This window comes from Oreochromis aureus, linkage group 20, assembly GCF_013358895.1.
Source record: "Oreochromis aureus strain Israel breed Guangdong linkage group 20, ZZ_aureus, whole genome shotgun sequence".
Classification (NCBI taxonomy): Eukaryota; Metazoa; Chordata; class Actinopteri; order Cichliformes; family Cichlidae; genus Oreochromis; species Oreochromis aureus.
In genome coordinates, this window is record NC_052961.1 from 18,120,438 (window position 1) to 18,145,126 (window position 24,689).

General features: G+C 40.7%; 1 protein-coding gene across 1 annotated transcript in view; it reads right to left on the minus strand.

Annotated features, from left to right (window-relative positions):
* cacna2d3a (calcium channel, voltage-dependent, alpha 2/delta subunit 3a) overlaps positions 1–24,689 on the minus strand; it is a 124,284-nt gene that overhangs the window by 67,328 nt on the left and 32,267 nt on the right. The window contains exons 3-4 of the mRNA XM_039604049.1: positions 20,099–20,215; positions 8,709–8,768 (exon numbers count right to left, since the gene is read on the minus strand). Coding sequence (XP_039459983.1) covers positions 8,709–8,768; positions 20,099–20,215 — 177 coding nt within the window. The remainder of the gene's footprint in view (positions 1–8,708; positions 8,769–20,098; positions 20,216–24,689) is intronic.

A 24,689-nucleotide genomic window follows, 5' to 3' on the forward strand; every position in this document is an offset into this window, starting at 1 on the left:
CTGCTTTCTCTTTGTCAGAGTGTAGACAATTCAGTGGAGGTACCCCACTCCCTAACAAACAGTTTTTCACTGTGGATTTGAAACACATTTTGTCTCATGCTTGCCTCCTTACCGTTTTGTTGCATCAGTAAATTGGATCTTTTTTTTTTGTACAGTCATCCACTCAGACATATTGATATGTCTTAGCCCATTCCAATTATTGGCCTCATTTTCCCTCCTGAGACGTGCTTTCAAATCTTCTACTTATCCACCGAGACTAAAACTAGACAGACATTTTTTTTTTCTGTCTAAAATCTCTTCAATTTATTTTAAGCAACCTCTGTATCGTGATAAAGTTTCAGTGATTTGATGCTTTAAATCAGTGTTGCCCTAGCGATGGGTTAATCAGATACCTTTTAAGGTTAATTGTAATTTGTAACTTCAAGTCACCATTAGCAGCATAATCACTGGAAACAGCAAGTGTCCGGCTCCCAAGTGTAAAATTTTCTCAAGTTCCAGGTGAGTGATTGAAGCTAGTGACAATGAGAGCAGAGTATAGTTTTGGATGACATATGACCTAGTAATAAATACATTAAAGAGTTACCTAGGCAACCAGAGTGTGCAACATCTGCAAGCGACCAGCAATCAGCTAATAGGTGATGCGTGATGAGATAATCTCTTTCAGTGTGGATGCAGCTGTAGTAAGCACTGCTCTGCTTGTCTGTCACTTTGTCATAGCACTAAAGAGTCGAGTAAATTAAGGTGAGTGTCATCTGATTGCAGCGCCGATGGAAGAAAAGCAACTAAAAAATGCTTCAAAAAATGCTCAATTTTGATTATGAAACAAAATAGAAGTGGAGAACTGTTTCTATGTATTCTTTATGATTATTTCTGATTATTTTGAGGTTCCCATTAAAATTATTACTTTTTTTAAATGACATTTTAAACATTGTGACCTATCTATATACACTTAAACAACAAAGGTTTCTTATAGAAGTGGCTACCTAGAAGACGGAGAGCAACACTTAAAAACGACTCAATTGAAAGAAACAATTAAAGCTGTGCATATTTTAACAGTTAATTGTTTTGAAAAACAGAAATGAGAAAGATAAGTCACCAGAGGCAACAGCAATTCAAAGTATAGAAAACACAAGGCTTAAAAAAAAGTAAAACATAACACAGCTAATTAATCTGCTAACAAACTCATTTATATTCACAGTATGTTGTCTTTAATTTTGATTAAAATTGCACATTTTCAATAGTGCGAGAGTGAGTGTGGGTGTCTGAATGGAGTCCAGGGCAAACCATGATGTGTAACTGTGTGTGTGTGTGTCTCTGCATCTATGCAGGGTTCCGAGTATGATTTGAGGCTGTGCAAGTGTGTGCATGTGTGTCCAAGTGTGGGTGTCTGTGTTGAGTACGTCAATTATGCCATTCCAGCATTACAGTAAAGGAGTGCCCAGTGCCGCTAATGCAGTCCCAGATCATGGTGTTAACAACCTGATCTTTAACGCTGCGGTGCATTACGTTGAGAGATTGTACCATCAGCACCCACTCACTTAGTGTGGGACAGACAAAGAGGGAGAGGATGAATAAAGGGTTAGCAAAAGGTAAAAAGTGGAGCCTTTTCAGTTCCCTTTTTCAAAATGCATGCCAAAAAGGATACATTTATTGTGTAATATGTACCACCTCACATTAAAATATTATTACTGCACTGAGTTTGATATAATCACACGATAATGCTAAGTGGATTTACAAAAACAATCACTTTCTGCCTTTAATTCTTTGGCGCGACTTTTGAACATATAGAACCATGAGACCGATCGCTAAGTGAAAATTAGCCTTTTAACAAATGCTCACCAACCACTTTGTTAGGCACACCTGTTCAGTTGCTCACTAATGCAAAGGCCTTCTCTAATTAACTAATCAGATGGCAGCTACTCAGTGCATTTAGGAATGTAGACATGGTCAAGTTCAAACTGCCAATCAGAATGAAGAAGAAGGGTGATTTAGGTCATTTTGAAATTCATGATTTTGTGTCTCCAATGCTGTTTTGTTCTCTCTTTGGTGGTTCTGACCTGCATTTTTTGCTTCTGCTATTTTAGTAAATGTGCTCCAGTGTTTCTCTGGAAATTTCACAAGTTTCTACATGTGAAGATTTGTGCAACTTTTGCAGGAATGTCTTACAAATAGAAGCACATAATGCTGATATTGTCTCTAGATTACAAAGTGGTTGTCTCTCTAACACTGGCTGCACACTGCACGATGGAAACTGAGTTGAGTGTAGTATATTTCTATCAACTCGTATTTATTTTTTTAGTTACAGATTGGTCAAAATATTGCTTTTCAATGAAAAAAAAAAACTAAAAAGCAAACACCGCAAAAGTTTAATTTGCCTCCTAGAGGAGCACCGATGCAGTTTAGTACAAGCCATATATCTGAAGGCTACCATACACTTTTTGTTGATTTTAATATTTTTCCTGCAGAAAGTCAGACAGTGGATCAACAGCCTCAAGAGAAAAAGACACAACATGTGATTTGGAAAGGATTGACCATGATGCCCCACCCTCTGGTGCTCACGTTTAAATGTAATCTTGACTTAGACTCTACTCTTTTCCCCGCGCACCTCTCTGCTCTTTTTGCCACAGTTTGGAAAGGAAGAAGACTCCCAGAGTGTGAAAATGTGAGTCGAAAACAACCGGGGGCATGGATATAGGTAATCAGGGGGTAAACAAGACAGCAGATTGAGTAAATAACTTGGAGGAAAAGGCCAAGTAAGAGTTTATATGCCTTACTTGAAATCCTACTTCACGCAGCTTAAACTTTGTGCTCACCAACTCTGAGTCAAACATGTCTGGAAGTCTATAAAAGCCACATGGGGGCATAATGCACAAACACACCTCACGACAAATCTCTCACAGATGTGTTTGAGAGTTTCTATCTTGGCTCGTCAGGTGACATAGAAATTATCTGTGTTTATCTGACCTTTCCTCTTGGAGCTTGTAGAAATATAGAGGAAAAAGTCAGTTATGGTTGTTAAAAGTGATGAACAAAGTTTGTTTGCATCAAAGATTTAAATCCACTTTTCTTAGTTTTAAAGTTAGCTTTATATTATTGCATGTGGGTAAATGTAAAAACATACCAGTAGGTACTACTTAAGTTTATTGGTAGACACAGCATGATGAACAAAAATGAAGACTATGCTTCCAAGTTTGATACTTGAAAATAGTTTGATGTGAGTACTTAAGTCTTTTCTTTATTCTCACTTAACAATATTCTACAGTGTTGTTTCACATTATGCTATTTTGGTATTGTTACCGAACTAACGTCCACCCATATTAATAAAAATTTACAACCTTACATACTTCACTTTTATCAAACTTTAGCTTGCTTTAAGCAACATGGGGTGTAACTGGCATGTGTCTTTCTCTTGATGCTCTTTGTGCTTGTTGCTGAGGAGACAGTTCAATATTACAAACCTCCACTGCCTCACTCAACAATCAACACTGTTTCTGTCTCTGTGGGGAACCTTTCTGAACCATTTTCTGTGACACTGTTAACAAAGTACTTCAGACTACTTTGTGGGTAAGTTTCACTTCAATTCAATTCAAGTTTATTCATACAGAGTCTCAAGGCACTTCATACTATAAGGTACAAAACCAACAATCAAACAATCCTCTATAAGTGACAGTGGGAAGGAAAAACTCCCTTTTAAAAGGAAGAAACCTCTAGCAGAACCAGGCTAAGGGTAGTTTACCCATCCATCTCAACCAGTTGTGTGTAACTGTGCAATATACAATGGGCGATCAAAGCCTAGTCTTGATTAAATAGCTATTAAAAAAATCCTAAAATCACATAAGTGCCCATGCATGTGACAGGACATTGACGCAGGCAATACTTTGAAAACACAGGCAGAGACATGGGTCAAAACATTTTTGATATTATTAAGCACGCCATCTTGGCAAATCAACAAGCAAGTGGCTACCTCTCTGCAGTCTACGATAATACCCCAGACATGGGAGTATGAGAACAAAAAAACAGATTAAGCATTTCTTTCTGACTGCTCCCTCCTGACTGGGGCCACATTTTCAGTCAACATCGGGCTTAGCAATTGGCTGTTTGTTTCCAACCTCCAAGGAAGGATTCACTGGCTGGAGAGTGCATGGGAGACTGCTCTCTGCTTTCCTATTTACAGTACATGAGCAATGCGGGTAAAAGAGTGAGAGAGGAAAATCGCAGCAGATTACCGTGCCAATTTCACATGGAAGCAGAAGAGCTCTGGAAAGGATAGATAAGGAAATTCCTATCAAATCGCTGCCAGCCAAATATGTATCCAATAGCAATAAACCACACAAACATTTTATAATAAACTCAGAATAGTGATGGAGGAGGTTTCACCCTACAGGATGTGGTATTTTTAGCACAGCTGGCAATAATTACCATCTATTCACCATGTTCTGCAGTAAAAAGCGCTATTAGAAATGCCACCATCAGAGCAGTACAGACATGAACCATGCACACCTACACAGGTGCACACGTACAGTGCTACAAAAATATACATGCATGTTCACATGCAAGTAAACAGCTTCTGCATTTCATGATCACACCTCAAGAATGCTTAATCATTTCACTTTTTTGTTCAGACAATTTAAACACAATTTACAATAAAAAGAAATATGTTTATTACAGAATTTAATTTAATTACCATAACGTATTAGCCCAGTTACCCATAGATAAGCCATCAGATAAACCAAACATAGGCACGCTAACAAGCATACCGAACAAAGACAATGATCTAGTACCACCATGATGAGCCCGATAAAGAAATAGTGATTATTATATGTATGAGGTCGTCACACAATGCAAAGTCTGTCTTTGTCTGTGACAATTAAAATTTACCAATATATTTGTTAGTACAACACAAAGTTGTCTAAATATTAGGACTGATGTCATCTCAGTGATACCTGTAACAACAGTCTTTTTATCCTCCTCTGCTGTTAGTGATCAATTAATTATTAGTTTAGAAGTGACGCACAGCATGACGCTGAGTGATACTGAGTTTGCTATGCCAGCAAATGGTATAAAAGAAACTGAGCTGGTGTATGAATGTTATTGCTGAAAAAACCACAGTTGGCAACGTATGTATTTCCATTGCATGTTGAAATTAGAGTGTCTCATGAAAACCTTTTTCAGACTCTGTGTTTTGTTTTATTTTTTGTCTTCCATAACAGGTTTTGGTGTCTGCAGCTGTTGGATATATTCCTTCCAAAATACAACAGACTTCTCAGTCAGCTTGGTTTGCATGGTGTACTGTTGGAGCAGTACTCCAGTTGGTTTCTTCAGTTTGTTTCTCATTTTGATATTAAATGACACAACCAGTACCTCGCCTTCCTCTCCAGATTTCTCTTTGTGCAGCACGGTATGTCTACACTACCAAATCCCTGTCAGCCAAAGGAAAGGAACAGACCCATTATTCAATTCAGCAATGTGACAGACTTTATTCAGTTCAAAGTGAATGTGAAGCAAGGCTGTAACCTGCATGCCTTCAGCATGCTACTCTACTGGTAAAGCACTCATGCATTGCATAGCTTTGTTGATTCACGGCTAGCTTTTGTAGCCATCTTCTGCCAGTTTGGGGTAATATCAGAAACACGTATTACGGAAAATGTAGAGTACTCTAATTCTAGTTGTGCTACTAATGCTATTTTTGCTTTGCTCCTGCCAGTGACAAGACAGAAGTCATAGTGGGCAACAATATTCTTTAGTTGGGTCAAATTACATGTTTATATTTCCTTTCTTCATTCCCTCTCACCATCTTCTTTTTCTTTCCCTTTGTCTCCTCTTTGTCTCCAGATACATTATATAGGTATGGTAGTATAAGGTATCTTGATAACTGTATATTAGAAAATGCAAAACTCTCAATTTACTGTTTTTATTAACCAGTATCAACTTCTGAAGCTAAAAAGCATTAAAAATAAAACAAAAGGATGCTCATCTCATCACCACCAAGTAATTATCAGCATAAAGCACCACTGTGATCCCACACAATGTTACTGCATATTAAGCTGCATAGCAAACAAAAAAGACAAACCCGGTACTCCATAAATATCAAATACAAATGCACATACACATGACCACAAAAGCATGCAGAACTGCAGAACTATATACAATACTTCCAACCCAGTATTGAAGAAGACAGTTTTGTTTGCCCTTGTTTATGAATAAATTATTAGTTAAAACTATGTTAAACGGAGCGGTTTCTGTTTTTTGTTTTGTCTTCTATATGTGTGTGAATGTGTGCACTTGGGTGTGAGCAGTGTTTTAAAGCACAGTCAGAGTGTTAAATGGTGTAATTTTCCTTTACAGATCGAAGGAGGGAAATTTCAGTTTGTGGAAAAAACAAGAACATCAAAAAAAAGAAAGAAATGACAGGGGCAGAGCTGGACAACAGTCAGTGGTTAAATTTAGCAATTGATCCTCCTTAATAACCAATGACAGCAGAACACCACAGGATATTCACTGTAATACCTTTAAAACCTGACAGAGTAAACACATACTCGCTGCTACTGCCACTAACACACATAACACGGCTGCCAAGCAATTTATAAGTAGTTTTCCAGCAAATACTCCCAAGTCGACTTAGTATCATATTTCCTCTTTAAAACTCAAGTTTCTGCTGTTGCTCCTCCTACTTTAAGAAACTTCTGAGATGTGCTAGATGCTTGAACAAACTCTGGCAAAAATATCAAGTGAACACAGCCCCGCCACATATTCAGCCTCTCTCTGCCTCTCTCTCTCACACACACACACACACACACACACACACACACACACACACACACACACACACACACAAAATACAACGCTGCACTCTAAAAATTAAAGCTGCTCAAATGGATTTGAGGCAGAACCATGAGAGCAGAAGCTTGGTTTGGGGGTGTGTATACAGAAATGATTAGCTGAATGCATTTGCCCAAGTCTGCAGAAGTGAGGATGGAACTCCCAGGGAGTCATTTAGAATGTGTTGAATGTTTGAGTGGGAATATGACAGAGATATAACACCATAAATAATTCATGATTTATGTTTCAGACTCAAAAGGTGTTTCCCACAGAGTATACTCAGGTATAAAAACATGACTATTATTGCTTGCTTTACATATCTATTTGACAAACTAGATATGTTTCCTCCCCCATGCAATTAAATGTTTAGTTATTATACATCTGTAGGTGTAACTGCATCGCCTTTACTGGCTCCAGATTTGTTCAACTAAAAATAAGGATTTGCAGCATAATTGCACAGAGTTTCCCCTTAACCCTCGCCCAATTGAGGGGTATTATCAGAATGTTGAAAGCATCACAGGATCTACCTGAGACAGTAGGGGAATGCCCTAGTCATACTACACACGAAAATTACAGCTGATATGGGCACATTGCAAGCCCCCATTAGAGCTGCAATTATCCTCCTGGGAGTGAAGGAAAATTTCACCTGTTGATGTTACTATAGAATGGCCGGGTGGAAAAGGTGTTACCTTTGCTTGCTCCTGTCACGTCCCAGCATGCCTTGGAAAAGCATGAGGCAAATTGTGTACTATAACTCCCTGCAGTGCAGTGGTTGTTGGTCTCCACAGGGGCTGCTGTTTGTCACAGATTCTGTTCGTAATTTTTATGGATAGATTTTCTAAGTCAGCCAAGGGTAGAGCATGGAGGGTGGAGGATTTGATGGTCTTTGAATTTTGTCTCTGTTTTTCGCAGACAATGTGATTTTGTTGGTTTCATCAAGCCATGACCTCCAGCTTGCACTGGGGCTGTTTGCGGCCAAGTGTGAAGTGGTTTGGATTCGAATTAGCAAATCTGAGGCCAGGCATTAAAAGGGTGGAGGGCCCACTCCTACTCTGGTTTCGGAACGAGCTGTTTCCCCAGGTGGAAGTGGTTATGTATCTCAGTTATTGCTCACAAATGAAGGAAGAGGAGTAAAGCAGAAGATTGAGAGGTGTGGCTGCTACACCAGTCTGTTGTGGTGAATAGAGAGCTGTGCATGAAAGTGAATCAAGACTGATCAAGATTAATCACTATTCCTACCATCCCTCATTGTCACAAGATCTTAGTAGTGACTGAAAGAATAAAGATTATGGAAGGGAGTGGTAGAAACTGGGATCCTCTGAAGGGTATGTGCGCTTTGGTCATTTAGGAGGGGCTCAGAGTAAAACTGCTACTCATTAACATCAAAAGGAGCCAGTGGAAGTGGTATCTGACCAGGATGCCTTTTAGGTGAAGTGATCTGGGTATGTACTGGAGGGCCCAGGGAAGACTCAGGAACCCCCTTCCAAACATGGCAAATAAGATGTTGAATAATAATGTGGATTATAGTTGGGATAAAAGCTGTAAGTTGTATTAAAACAGATTTGAATTTTACAAAATATGTAAATTAATTGTAACTCTGCAAAAATAGTAATCATATTTTGTTCTTTAGATGACATTAACTACATAATTCACAAAGCTGTGAGTAGAAATAAGGTTTGCTACTATTATTAATATTACTACCAAAAGTATTATTATTTCTCTATAATAACAGCAGACAAAAATTACAAACCTAAAAAACAAATGTAAACACTTATTTATAAAACATGATGCAAATTGATACTTTTTCTTTATTATTTTCATCATTAATGACTGAATTATTTAGCTGGTTGAATTGTCAGAATACTAGTGTCTGTCCGAGAGATACACACCTGTAGGTTTGGATCCTCTTCATGTTGAAGGTGAGCTTCCTCTGCTGCCTCTACCAGCCTCTACAGCAGTAGAGAAGATAAGAGAAATAGAATAGCTTGAGTAAAAAAGTGAATTGATTAGTGGGTCAAAAATAATAGGTGGAGAAACGTTCATACAGAAAAAAGCTTTACGACCAGCTTTAAAAGCACCCTTAGCACTTAGGCTACACTACAACCCCTTAGGAAACGCACAAATATACACACACAGATAGAAGACAGACATTTGGCTATCTCACGAAAAGAGCCTATTTTCCTTAATGGTTCAGCGGTAGAAGTAATGACCGCCTTTGGACACTATGACAACAAACTCCTTCATCAGTTCATGCTGTTTTACACATGCACTTTTTCGCTCATAAACTCAACAACAACAACAACATGTGATGACACACGAACATACGCACACACACATACACTCCATTATCACCCTCTTGCTGTTACCGTCTGCTGTGCGTGCCTCTATGTGGGTGAGGGTATATCTGTGCCTATAAGTCATCTGTGCCTTCTTTCACCCTATCTCCCGCTAATGAGAATAATCATCCTTTGAAAAAAGCCTGTGAGAAGCAGGCAGGCTGATGCTACTGTTTGCAAATGAAATACAATCATGGAAAATTAACAATTTTAAGAGATAGAGTTTATCATATAAAACAGAAAAAGAAAGAGGCCCCCTTCTATCTAATTAACAGTTTCAGCACTTATGAATGTGGAGTCATTACAGAAATGTTCACTCTTTCAGTTGTTGCAAATTTTTGTTTTTGTGGTAGCACAAAATTGTTAAATGCATAAAATTGTCATTTTTGCATTATCCATTTTGTCCGTTTATGCTCAGAGCTCACAAAGTTTGTAGAAATTAACTTTAGACAGTTTATCCATTTTTTTTTTTCTCATCATGGACAGTGGTTCTGTCACTGACTAGTCCTTGGCTTCCTTCTTCCTGCTCAGTATACAGTCTCAGGATGGTGGATTTGGGGTGAAACTCTCCATGGATGGTCGGGAGCTTTCTTTGTCTTGATGTCCGTGGCTTCTATCGCCTCCTTTGACCAGCTTATTATACCAGTCGGGTATCTGACTGCCAGCAAGGCGTAGGTGTTGATGGCCTGGATCTTGTTCTTCCCATTCAGCTGACTTCTCAGGAGTTGCCTTATTCTCTGGAGTATTTGGTGGTTGCAGCTTTCCTAGCAGCCTTGTCGTGGTTCCCATTTGCCTGTGGGATTCCCAGGTACTTGTAGCTGTCCTCGATGTCTGCGATGGTACCTTCTGGTAGTTCGACCCCCTCAGTTCTGACTACCTTCCCTCTCTTTGTTACCATCCAACTACACTTCTCCAGTCTGAATGACATTCCAATGTCATTTCTGTTGACACTTAGTGGTGTGGATCAGTGAATCGAAGTCTCGTTCACTCCTGGTATGTAGAGGAGGTGGCTGACAATTGCTCCATTCCGTATCTGTAGCCAGTCTTGTCAATGAGTCTTGTCTTCTCACTGAGAGGGTTTAGGCCTATGTAGAACAGCAGTGGCAACAGAGCATCTCCATCTCCGCACTTGATGGTGATTTGTGCTATTGGCTTGAAGTTGGCCTCTAGTGCTGTTTGCCATATCCCCATCAAAGGAACCTGTTGATCTTGTATAGTTCTAGGCATTCCAGGATGCATGTGTCTTAGGCTTTCTTGTAGTCAATCCAAGAAGTTTGGAACCACCAGGACTCTCGGCCAATTTGAGTGATCAGGGTAGAAAGGCCTTAATCAAGAAGGTGACCAATACCCTAAAGGCCACTCTGACAGAGCTCCAGTATTGCTCGTGGAGAAAGGAGAACCTTCCAGAAGGAAAACTATTTCTGCATTACTCCACCAATGGCCTGTATTGTAGAGTAGTCAGTAAAAGCCACTCCAGTAAACATCACCTGAAGGACTATCAGAATATGAAAAACAAAATTCTCTGGTCTGATGACGTATTGCTATCCCCAAAGTGAAGCATGGTGGTGGCAGCATCGCTGTGTGGATGCTTTTCGACAGCAGGAACTGGGAGACTATTTGACATTAAGGGACAGATGAATGCAGCAACAAACAGAGACATCCTTGATGATAACCTGCTCCAGAGCAATCTGGAAGTCCGACTAGGCAAAGGTTCATCTTCCAATAGGACAATGACTCTAAGCACGCAGTCATGATAAAAATGGAGTTGGTTCAGGACCACTCTGGGCCTAGCTAATCCCCAGACTTGAACCCAATTAAACATCTCTGGAGAGATCTGCCAGTGCACTAATGCTGCCCATGCAACTTGATGGAGCAAGATCCGATTTACAAAGAAAAATGGGAGAAACTGCACAAAAATAGGTGTGCCAAGCTTATAGCCTTATACTCAAAAAGACTTGAGGCTGTAAATGCTGCCAAAGGTGCTTCAAATAATTACTGAGCAAAGGCTGTGAATACTAATGCACATGTCTTTTAAAAAAAAAAAATTTTTTCAAGAATTTTAAGCATTTTTTTTCTCTTTCTCATTATGGGGTGTTGTGTGTGGAATTGTGAATTGAAAAATGGACTCTCCCCTTTGACCCTTTGTCCAAAGGCCAAGCAAATATTTTAACCCCACACCTCGTTAAGTGAAGTAGGCGTGTTGTGTTATTTTAATGTCTTTCAGAACACCAAACATTATTAACTAAAAAAAAATTCCAAGTCTTGCGTTAAATTCACTTAACAGATAGTTTATAGATATAATGGTTTAAACCATCAGAAAACCTTAGTTAGCTGCTTGCTCTATGGAACTCCCCTTCAGTTGCCTGAATGGATCCATAAAACTGTCTCTGAGTTGTCTTGAGCTTGGTCCACAGAATGTGAGTTGATGATTATATTTTTTGAGAATTAGCCATGCCTTAAAGCAGTTCAAAGTCCAAGGTGTTTGCCCTGCAGAGCCCAAATGAGCATTCATAATTTTACTCAAAGGTTACTCATGTTTATCTTTGCTTTTGTTACAGTTTAACAGACAGAATAACAAGCATTTATGTAACTGTTGGTTATCAGATCATTAGCATGATAAAAGTATGGCAAGAACTCCAAGTAATATTATACTCTGTCAGCACTCAGTTGAATCACTCGGGTAAAACTAATATAATGTAATCATGTATAATCAAAGTTGCTGACCTGTCCAACTCTTACACCAAGGGCTTAGGTCCAGTAATGGGTATGCCAGTGAACAATTCTTTTAATATGTCCACATTTAGATAGCTCCAGTCGTCTGTGCTAAAAATGGAAATTAACTGTTGAGAGGTCTTAACAATTATTCTCAATAAGTAGTCTGAGTATGGCTGAGAACTGAGAACTGAAGACAAAACTTTAAGGGACTCTGGTGTTAGTAATGATGATTTACGACATAACTGTGCCAAGCCTTACAGCCTTGATCTCTAGCCAAGGAAAACTCTTAAGAAAATAAAAAAGTACTAATTGATAGCATATACTAGCTTTTTTAACAGGTGTAGTAGATCTGCTGATATGGCTTGTACAAAGTACTGGAGGAACAGTTTAAGAGAGAAAAAGATTCTCATCCATGTGCACATTTTTAAAAAATGAGCACAATTTGGAGTAACCTTGTTTTTTGGGGGGGCGTTTGTTCATTAAAATAAATATTGTGTTGTGAGGAGGTTTTAGAATAATTCTCTCAGTATAAAGAAGCAGGACTAGAAATGGGCTTTTCAGGCCGAGAGCAGCAGGACTGACTCAGGAATCTCTATTCAACACACAAACACACAGACGCACACAGCAATGCTTCCTTGTACTTCTTTCTACTGATGCACATTGTAAGTTCTTATCGCAAGTAATTTCTCTCTTTCACAGCTGGTCCTGATGTCTATGAGTTTTAGTAATAGACTTCCATTTCACATTTCCATTCAAATGGCTTTACCAGTAAAATTACTGCAATCAGCCAGCTTATTTCAGCCAGGCCATGTGCTAGTGCATGTGTGTGTTGCGCTGCCGCTCTTGTGTGTGCAGGCAGACTGTTTTGGGAACTGAATGCTGTAATCTAGAGTCCAACCAATCATTTTCTTCACCATAGCAACACACCTGGCCATTGCATACTGTTGCATGTCATTCTATGCTTCAATCTAGTTGGCTATTGATTTATGTATACATTTGTTCAACCTTCTTTATGATCTATGAGAGGCTGAGAGAGAGAAGCAGTGCAGAAAGGACCTGGATGTCTTCTTTCTATGTGTGTGTGTGTGTGTGTGTTTGTGTGTGTTTGTGAAGCAACACAAAAAAACCTCAGGCAGGTACATTTGCTGAGAACTCGAGGAACAAACAAAGATAAGGACGGTGGAATAAAGGGAGGATGAAAAAGGAATGATAGAATAGCATTCTCTAAAGGTCTGATCACTTAGCCTCACACTCCCAACAAAATGTCAGCTGCTGCTTGCAAAAGCCATTGTCGATACAAACATACTTGTCAGCATTTGTGAGTGGGTAATGGTCTATTTTTGTGCGTGCGTCTGAGTGTTAATCATTTTCTCAGCTGACACCTTGAAGTATAAGCTCCTTGACCTATTCTGCTTCTTTTGCAAATGTCAGTCCTTAAATATGTGCAAAAATGCATGCACTATATGCATCATGAGTCCATGAACTGTATGCATGTGTGTTCATGTATAGAGTTATAAGGTAACCTGAACTTCCCTCCAATCAGAATTGAGCCAATTAATCTGGTTCAGACAAAAATAATTGGATTTAAGCGTTACAAAGCATTACATTTTCTCAAGGAATACATTAAGGAATATATGGCTTGTTGTAATTTCCGCTCTACTGCACTCTACCGAACATTTAAACACTTATTTTCTACCTCTTGTAATCAGTTCTGACATATTATTAATGCAGTTTAACTTACCAAGCAATAAGATGGGACTAAAAGCTCTAGGGGAAAAATAACTTGCATAGTAGCAGGGAGTCTCTCAATTGGAAAAACACATTAGAGATAAGTAGATACTCCTTACTCCTGTGAATTTCAATTCCCCCATATCACCAGGATGAACACTCCAGGTGGTGTGTTTATCTTTGTGTGCATGTTGCGTTGCTGTGGGCGTACACAAGGTAGCATGCTGTCTGATTGCATGCGTTCGTGTGTGTCTCGCAAAAATTCAAATGAGCCTGCCATGTCTTTTTGTCAATAGGTGGTCCTGCCAAAATGTATGATGCAGTTTAAAAAGAGAGGAAATTACTTTTCTTCTCAAACCATTCTGTCGAGGCTTTGGCTTGGTATGAGATGACAGTAATAATTAAACTGACACAGCAACAGCCCTTTTGCCTCTTTGAAAACACACGCCCTTATACAAGCGTGCACATTCACAAGCTTTCACTGTTGACAGAGTAAAAAGCTACATATATAGTGCTAACAAGACCTGCTATGCTAACGGGACAGGACTCTTAGTTACTAGGAGAAAAAAAGATAAAATTCCCCCTAAAAAATGATGGCATTTCTATTAAGAAAGATATCTGTTATATGAAATGTAATTTGACAGTTTGCTTAGATTTATATGTTACATTTTAATTAAGATCTATTTAGATGCAGTGTCTTAAAGCTTAAACGAAACCTTGCTTGTCTAATGGTCCCCAGATCTCTAATGTAAATAAGTGATGTCTTCCCACTGAATTAAACACAAATTCTGTTCCCATTTCATCACTTTTCATCCCACCCACCTCCATCCGCCCCTTCTTTTTTTCTGACATTTGGACTCATCTACCCCCTTTCATTATCTGACATCGTGTGATTATGATTTGCCTAACAAAGGATTCAGTTTGTTTACACTTTCAAAAGTTCATAAACGATCCCCCTCATTTAACTGTCAGCATGATTGGCTTATTGTTGTTCTTGCACCATGCTTGCTGTATTCTGGGTTTCCTGACGGATGAAGCCGCTGACCTTAGCAAATGCTTATCCATTATGAATGCAACACTAAAGCTGTGAAAGTTAGGCTGTCATATATAGCTGAGCTATGCTAAGAGCCACAGTCAGAGAAGCGGAGGAAGGATGGATGGGGTGGTCACATACATTATTGACTGGTAACGGAAGTCTCTGACTTTTTTTTTTTAAGCAGTACATTAAGCCTTGCCTCAGGACGTTCCCTCCACCAAAAAAGGGAGGGCAGTGGCCTGAATCTGAATGTTCTCCAGAGGTAACAAAGAACAAGACCACATCAACTACAGCTCTAAATAGACTCACATAAAAAGCATTCCCTAAGGTCCTGTGTGCTGTTGCTTCAACACACATTTGTACTTTGGAGTACAACTTAACTTCCCATTTGTCCTGTAACCATCTTTTGGAGTTAGAATTTATTGCAGAGATCTGTCCATAGAGTAGCAGAGTTGCTACCCAATAAAAAATATAAGTTAAATATCAGGTTTAGAACTTCATTTATCAGCCCTGTCTGAATAACATATTTTTCTCTAATATAATGGCATAAATAGATAAAATTATAAATATGTCAATGTAATATATACAAATAAAGTACGCTAAGCTAGTGCAGTTAAAAAACTTGCACATATATAGCTCTTTCTTGGATATAACAGGAAATGCTAACTAAGCCTTGGCGTGCAAGTCCTACGTGTCTTGTTTCTGCCACAGGTGAGAAAGCTTGGCTTGGGACAACCCATCAATAGCACTAGGGACAGCAATTTTGTCAAACCAGCCAGGGAAGAATTGCAGAATCAACAAAATGGAAAAAGTGCCCTGTGACACTTTTACTTCTTCTCCGTTTTTATAAGTCAAGCGAATGGAGCATGATGGAGAGACAGAAGGGAAACAAAATAAAAGGAAAAGTGAAAAATAGAGGGAATGACAGAGATGAAGGGACACGGCGTGCTTTGAAACATCAAGTCCCAATAATCAATACTTGAAAGTCCTCAGCAGTCCTGCTGACTGAAAGGGAATCTGAAGTGCAGCCCTGTTACCCGATCCCTGCACCACCTCACCCTGGTCTTTGTTTCGTATTTCATTTTGCTTCAGTTTCTTGCTTAGGCTAAACTTTTGACTCATCCTTTCTTCTTGGCATTCACCTTAGCCATGCTTGCTGTATGCACGCTCATTTCATTGTTCAAGACATGAAATCCATCGCTGATTTGTTGGTGACAGGGAGGAGAATGACATCTACTGGCTTGCCATGCCTCGTCATTAACAGTGATCACTCTCAACAGAAATGCAGAATTGAAAATAATCTTAGATTGAAGATCAATAGTGAATGAAATGACTTTACAATGGGAACAATGGCAAAAGTGCAGTTAACTGTAGTGATCATTTAAGCTATATATTTAATGAAAAAATAGTAAAAACAAAAAAAAGTTAGAACTTTCAATTGTTTTTAACTCAGTTCAGTTAAACTCAGTATTGTTTATATGGTACCAATTCACAACAACAGTCACCTCAGGGCACTTTCTATTGCAAGGAACAGATCCTACAATAAGAAGGAAACCCTAACAGGAAGAAGGCTTCAGCAACATGCTCATTAGGAATTTGATGTTAACAAGAATTTCTTTTTGAAAGTTGCCACATGTCACATTTAGATTGCATTGCAAGACTTTTTCTTTTAACAGCAATCAGCATTTGGTGTAATTTCACAATCATTGTGATGTAGCATTCAGCTGATCATCATTTAAACATTTACATTTATTTAGTTTTAGTTTTGTCAGTAATTTTTCAATATTCTGTTGCTTAGACTAGGTCATCACCCAGACCACACTTTTCAACACGTTTACAACTATACGTGAAAATTAGTATGTAAGGGCAAATTTTGGATTTTTAAATAAATCGATCAAAAAATACCCAAACTTGGTGCATCATCAAAATCTACAGCTGCACCCAAAGTACAAATGATGATAGCCCAGGACATTTCTTTGCTATCAAAAGAGCAGGAAATTATAATTTGCTAAGCTAATAATTGGATAGACAAATGATGAAAGTTTCATCCGTGTGAACCCCAAGTGAAACAACACTGTTTAAGTCTTAGCATCAGTTAAGACCAATTTTCCATGCTCTGCCACCATACAGTTAGTATAAAATATACATTAATCTGTTATTAACTGTTAGGTGATGATCAAATGATTTTACTTATCTTAGAATATAACATATATCATTGTCATTATCATTATTTATTTAAATAATCAGTTACATTTTTTTTAGTGTGTAGTAAGTCTCACCTTTTGGGAAAAACATTTTAAATCAAATTACTTCCCACAGAGGATGAGAAATGCTAACTTCAACATTAATATTCAAAGTACATTTCAGCAACAAAAAAATTTGATATCATAGGTGGTTTTATTGGCTGAGAAATTTCACTTACAATCCCATGTTTGCCTTTTATTTTTAACCTACAATGTTGCAAACTTTCTGTACTCTGCACTAGTAATCAGGTTGAGGACTTCAGAGGCATAGTTGCCACAGGTAAATGATATCAGCAGGTACAGAGCAGAGACCGAATGCCATTACAGGAGAAACAGCCCTAGCAGCAAGGCATCCACTCTGCTTTGAAGTGCATTTGTCACATGAAACACAGCCATGCTTGACTTCAAAGGGGGCATTACAATAGCTCCACGCCTTTCAACTTTGATAACAGCATGTTCACTGTTTCTTTAACCATCTGCTGTTGCCACCATTTTCAGTCAGAAGACAAGCATTTTTTTGTTTTATTGTTTTTTTCTGGAGCGACAGAAACAGGAGAGGAATTGCGGTCTGCTAGACAATGATAATATCCAACTTCCACAGGAACTGATGAAGGTAACAGCAATTAAAAATAACAATGGCGGGCTAATATGCAATCCACGCAAGTGTCTGTGGATTTACGGCACATATACAAAAGCTACACACACGGACATGCAGTACATAATGTCCTTTAAAGTCTACATCGAAGAACTGTTTGATTGCCCTTTTTGTTTTCTGTATAATAGTGCAATTAAATCTGCCAAAGCAACTACAAGAACGAACTGCTCCCACCCAAAGTTTTGCTGAAGCGGTGCAAATATGAGAGGAGAAAGAAAATAGACATCAACGCAATAAAACAGCAATTCAAGAATACAGACACACAAGTCAAACACAGTGCTACATACATTACTGTATAAAAGGTTTCACCTGCCATAGAAGAAAGATCATGCAGTGATGACACGTTCAAGTGAATGCTGGGTCACTATTATGAGTTAATGAGTCTCCAGCAGGGCTTTTACTACTTTCCTAATGTTGAGTAATTTAGGTTACATTTAAAATATTATTTTGTACCTAAATTAAAAAAAGTATGTTAAAAATTAGGAACAAAATTACCGAAAAAAAATCTCACTAAGGCGCATTTAAAGACAAATGAAATCAATGATCATACACATGCTTTTACAGGTGCACTCTTTCACAGCAGCAGACGGTGTTGTCTCTCAGCAGGTGGCAGTGAGCGATAAAGAGGGGAAATCGACGTGGAGACGAGGAGATAAAACCACGCTGACGGACAGGGCAGAGCACCTGCACAGAAATTGAATCGCTGAAGCGCCACATATACTTTAGTAAAAAGCAGAGACATGGGAAGAGGCGGAGCAGAGAAGGGAGAGACAGACAAAGGAGAGAGGGATGGCTTAAGGACAGCTGTGGGAGTGCACGCTAGGCCAGACAGATGAGAGCTCTGGTAATAAAGAGAAAGTGGAGCAAGATGGGAAAGAAGAAGGAAAAAAGGAATCATCGATGCGTCCATTATATGGCTGAAACAAACAATTCATCACGAGGCCAAGACCAAAAGGAGGTGAAATGAAATCGTGATAGTGGCTAACAAAGGTTAAATTTACACCTTATTTTCCCACACGCAAATGTTTCTTTTCTCTAACATTTTTATCTCTCTTCCTCTCAACAACTTTTTCCCCGTCTAAAAAGTACCGGGCACCCCGTGATCTTCACATCGATCCCCATAACTTTTACTTCATACAGATACAAAAACACAAACTCCCACAAAGCCGACTGAGATGTACAATATCAGGCATCCAGCATCCAGACAGGGACTTTCAAGAAGCCATTAACTAGCTGAACCCTCATGTCTCCATGGATTTTACAGAATCCCAAGGAAGCACACAGACATCTGTACTGGACTCAATACATCTAATCTCTCGGTTTAGAAGCCGTTCGTAAAAGGGTAACAAGCCTCTCTGTGCGTTCGTCATAAAAATACAATTATGTAAGCTTAATTGTCATGTGGAGAGCACATGGCATTTGGTTGAAATACAAAACAATGTTCATTATTATTAGAAAACTGATTAATTCCTTTATTTTTCATTACAGAATTTAATGACAGTAGAAATATTCAATTAGAAGCTTGCCTTCATGCCAGCAATTGCTGTATATGAGTAGGAGTGATATTTTTGAAATGCCAGATGACGCACAGCAGTTGGAAATACATAATCTTTTCTATGTCCACATATGGAAATCTGAACATTTTAAGAGTGATTATAACACTGCAAAACAAGCACCATTATGCAACCTAAACAGGAAAAGGTACCATGCATAAGAGAAAAGACACAGACATGGAAATGGCTTAATTCTATCTGCACGACCCCCCTCCCTCCCTCACTCACTCACTCACTTCCTTTCAGCGTGTATCCTCTGACCAAATTCTCAGAAAAAAATCCAATTTCTGTTAACAGCACCATGTTGTCCTGATAGGATCAATCACCTGAAGCGAGAGACCCAGCCAAAGAGGCAGCGCACTGTGGACACGCTGTCACATTGTGCAGTGCGCCTTTTGCAGCACTGACAAACACAACACCAGCAAGCACGCACATACACACACAACATCCACAGACATGAAAACGATGTTGGATTAATGCACCAACGATATACGGCCGTGTTTACTTAAAAGTAGATACTTACAGTGTCAAATAAAACATTCAAAACTACAAATGATGTAAAAGCATGGTTTTGCACAAGAACCATCAATAAAAAATTATCTTCATGTGTGCAAAGTTAAAAAAAAAAAAAAATACATATATATCATATACATATATAGATCAGATGGAGGTTAAAGTCAGAGGACTTGTCGGTCCTCTTTTTCACTGTGAAGTGAAGGGGCAGTGGGCAAGGCTGGTTATACTTGCATCCCCCCACACTCAGTGCCTGTATTTCAGGGGGCTGAAGTCTGTCTAGTCTGCCTTTTCCTATCACCTATTCTTGGATAGTCACTCCTTCACATGTCATATCACAAAGACTTGAACATATAGAGCTAAAAAGTCTCTCTTTCTCTCACTCTCTCTCTTAATTTGCAGTTTTGACACCATTGTTATTTGTTGTATAGAGATAATTCGGGGGGTTTGTTCAAATTGTTTTGTGTGTGATGGATGAAAATTAACATAGGGAAACATACCTTCATCGCCTGAGCTTTCTTGTGAAACATCTCCTCCATGTTCTCTGCCAGCCTCTTAACCAGCCGCAGACCATCAATCTCTTCCACCCGTACTGCCCGCTCAAACTCCTTGTATTTCTGACAGGAAAAAAACACACAATCATGCAATGTTCTTGTATTTCTGACATTAGGCCACACAGTCATGTTCTGAGTCTACAGTGTTAAATACAAAAGTTAAATACAAAAACGTTTTCATTCCACTAAATCCTGTCAGCAGATTCTGAACAAAATATGCAGGGATATGTGTAACATGCAACACTGTGAACTCATATATATATATATCTATGATACTTAACACTGTTTTGCTGAAATCTTAGCTAGGGTAAGGAAAGTAAGATAATCCCACATTCTTTTAGGTTGTAACGACTTTGAAGTCTTCAAATGATACATTATGAGTATTGAAAGCATTAACAAGAATGTATATTTTTATATGTATAGTATAGTGCAGGGTCGGCAACCCAGCGGCTCCGGAGCCGCATGCGGCTCTTTAGTCCTTATAGTGCTGACTCCAGCGTGGTTTGGGAAAATAAATTAGAAGTATTTAAGCTGAAGTGTATTTTATTTATGTTAGTTCTTTTAAACTTGTAGTTCTAAATTGGAAGATTATTGTGATATTGAAATATAAATATAAAATTATATTCTATTATTTTTCCTCGCTCAATATAAGCGTCACACACTCGCGTAAGCGGTATTCCCTTGAAACGCCGTGCATTTATCGAGACTTTCAACCCCAGGTAAGCCAATTATGGATCTTCGGATCCACATTATGTCAGCAGCTCCACCGTGAACTATGTTAAAGACAAACACTGCTCACACCTCACAGGCGACAGATGACCGCTTACAGTCCTGCGTAAACTGACTTCGCACAGCACCGATTAGCAGACGCTGTGAGCAGAAGTCCCATTGTAAACACATCACGGCAGACCCGACGATGTTTGCATGAACGCGCACACACCACCAACAACAACAACAGCAGAGAGCACAGACTTTAAGGCGGCGAGGCGTGATTGCGGGTGCCGCTCAGGTGCGTCCGCCTCCCCTGCAGCGGCGCTGCAGACCACGCCCGCCGCACGCATTAACCAGGTAAAATACATATTTAGGCAGAATTTTGCAAATATCTATTTTCATTTTCAGCAGCATAGAGCTTTTTACCAATTATTTTTTTAAAAGTCAGGTCAAGGCTCCAAAAGCCCAAAGGAGGGAGGCGGCTCACAACAGGTTTTGTTTGCTACATGGATCATTTTAGTTCAGCTGGGTGTCTTTGCTTTTGTTATATTTCTTTAAGAGTTCAAAATGTGTTGATTACATAAATAAAATGTAATTTTCTCTGTAGCACTTCATGGATTTCATAAGCAGCACACCTTAGTTGTTCACACAAAGGTAAAAAACAATATATACAGTGTTATCTTCATTTTAGATGTCAAAAAGTATTTGCGGCTCCCAGTGTTTTCTTTTGCGTGGAAACCGGGTCCAAATGGCTCTTTGGGTGTAAAAGGTTGCAGACCCCTGGTATAGTGCAAACACACAAAGTCTTAAGCAGTCTTACATTTTTTTTATATTTTGCTAAGAAATGGGAATTAGGTACAGTGATTGATTGAAATGTGCAAATATACATGGAAATATAATATAAAAGGCAAAAACAGAGCTTGTACAATTCTAATAAGCTTTAAAGTCAACATTTCACGTGAACACCTTTACTCTTCAACACAGCCTGAAATCTCTTAGACAAGATTTCTTTTTTAGGTCAGTTTCTTCGGGTCAGTTTTCCAGGCTTCTTGAAGGACATTCAAAGCTCCTCTTTAGATGTTTGGTGCCTTTCGTTCTGTTCTCTGTCATGATGATCCCACACTGCTTCAATAATGTTGAGATCGGTTCCAGTGTGCGTTTTTATATCTTGGTAATTTTGATAAAATTTGGCTAAAATGCAGCCCCAAACCATGACAGACCCTCCACTGTGTTTTAGAGATGGCTGTAGATACTCACTTTTGTACCTCTCTCCTGACCTCCTTATGAACATAGTGATGATAATTTGAACCAGAAATGTGAAAGTAAGACCTTTGCCACTCATTTCAAGGCCGTTTCAGTTCTTGTGCAATTTGGCATACCCCGGCCTGTTTCTACTCGTTTCCCTTCCCAGTCAATGATTTCTTAATAGCCATCCTTGCCATCCATCCATCCATCCATCTTCATCCGCTTTATCCGAGGCCGGGTCGCGGGGCAGCAACCTAAGCAGAGAAGCCCAGACCTCCCTCCCCAGCCACCTCCTCCAGCTTATCCGGGGAACACCAAGGCGTTCCCAGGCCAGCCGAGAGATATAATCTCTCCAGCGTGTCCTGGGTCTGCCCGGGCCTCCTCCCGGTGGGACATGCCCGAACACCTCACCCAGGAGGCGCCCAGGAGGCATCCTTGTCAGATGCCCGAACCACCTCAACTGGCTCCTTTCGATGTGGAGGAGCAGCGGCTCTACTCTGAGCCCCTCCCGGATGGTCGAACTTCTCACCCTATCTCTAAGGAGAGGCCAGCCACCCCCCCGGAGGAAGCTCATTTCTGCCGCTTGTATCCATGATCTCGTTCTTTCGGTCACTACCCACAGCTCGTGGCCATAGGTGAGGGTCGGGACGTAGATTGACCGGTAAATTGAGAGCTTCGCTTTTACACTCAGCTCCCTCTTCAAAGCAGAGATGAGATTCTGAGGCCACCGAAGCGAAAGCCCTCTGCCACTTGGCTGCGCCTAGAAATCCTGTCCATAAAAATTATGAACAGAACCGGTGACAAAGGGCAGCCTGGCGAGAGCCATCACCCACCGGGAGCGAGTCCGACTTATTGCCGGCAATGCGAACCAAACTCTTGCAGCGGTTGTATAGGGATCGAATGGCCCGTAGCAATGGGCCAGACACCCCATACTCCCCGCAACACCTCCCACAGGACACCCGAGGGACACGGTCAAATGCCTTCTCCAAGTCCACAAAACACATGTAGACTGGTTGGGCAAACTCCCATGCACCCTCAAGTATCCTTGACAGGATAAAGAGCTGGTCCAGTGTTCCGCGACCAGGGGCGAAAACTGCATTGTTCCTCCTGTATCTGAGGTTCGACTAGCGGACGAACTCTCCTTTCCAGCACCCTGGCATAGACTTTCCCAGGGAGGCTGAGGAGTGTGATCCCCTGTGGTTGGAACACACCCTCCGGTCTCCCTTCTTAAAGATGGGGACCACCACCCGGTCTGCCAATCCAGGGTACTGCCCCTGATCTCCACGCAACATTGTAGAGGCGTGTCAACCAGGACAGCTCTACAGCGTCCAGAGCCTTCAGGAACTCGGGCGGACCTCATCAACACCAGGGCTCTGCCACCAAGGAGTTGTTTAACTGCCTCAGTGACCTCGCCCCGAAAGTGGCGGGTCATTCCCTCATCCCCAGACTCTGCTTCCTCCTCGGAAGGCGTGTCAGTGGGATTAAGGAGGTCCTCAGTATTCCTTCCACCGCCTGACAATTTTCTCAGTCGACGCGTCAGCAGCGCTCCGCCAGCACTATACACAGTGCAGGTAGAGCACCGCTTTCCCCTCCTGAGGCGTCTGACGGTTTGCCAGAATCTCTTGAGGCAGTCCGAAAGTCTTTTTCCATGGCCTCTCCGAACTCCTCCCACACCCGAGTTTTTGCTTCAGCCACTGCCCGAGCCGCATTCCGCTTGGCCTGTCGATACCTGTCGGCTGCCTCCGGAGTCCCACAGGCTAACCAAGGCCGATGGGACTCCTTCTTCAGCCTGGTGGCTCCCTTCACCTCTGGTGTCCACCATTTGGTTCGGGGATTACCACCACGGCAGGCACCAACCACCTTGCGGCCGCAGCTCAATGCAGCAGCCGGCGATGGAGGCGCTGAACATGGTCCATTCGGACTCAATGTCCCCAGTCTCCTCGGAATGCTGTTGAAGCTCTGCCGAGGTGTGCGTTGAAGATCTCGCGGACTGGGGCCTCTGCTAGGCGTTCCCAGCACACCCTCACTCACGCGTTTGGGTGCACTGGGTCTGTCCAGCGTCCTCCCCGCCACCTGATCCAACTCACCACCAGGTGGTGATCAGTTGACAGCTCAGCCCCTCTCTTTACCTGAGTGTCCAGAACATATGGTCGCAGGTCTGGTGATACGATTACAAAATCAATCATCGACCTGCGGCCTAGAGCGCCCTGGTGCCACGTGCACTTATGGACACTCTTATGTTCGAACAAGGTGTTCGTTATGGCCAAACTGTGATTTGCACAGAAGTCCAATAACAAAACACCGCTCAGATTCAGATCAGGGAGGCCGTTCCTCCCAACCGCGCCTCAGGTCTCGCTGTTGTTACCCACGTGAGCATTGAAGTCTCCCAGCAGGACAACAGAGTCTCCAGATGGGGCACCTTCCAGCACCCCCCACCAGGGACTCTAAGAAGGCTGGGTACTCTGAACTGCCACTCAGCGCATAAGCGCAGATGACAGTCAGGACCCATTCCCGACCCTAAGGCGCGGGAACAAACCCTCTCATCCACGGGAAAAACCCCAGCGTGCCGGCAGCAAGCCGA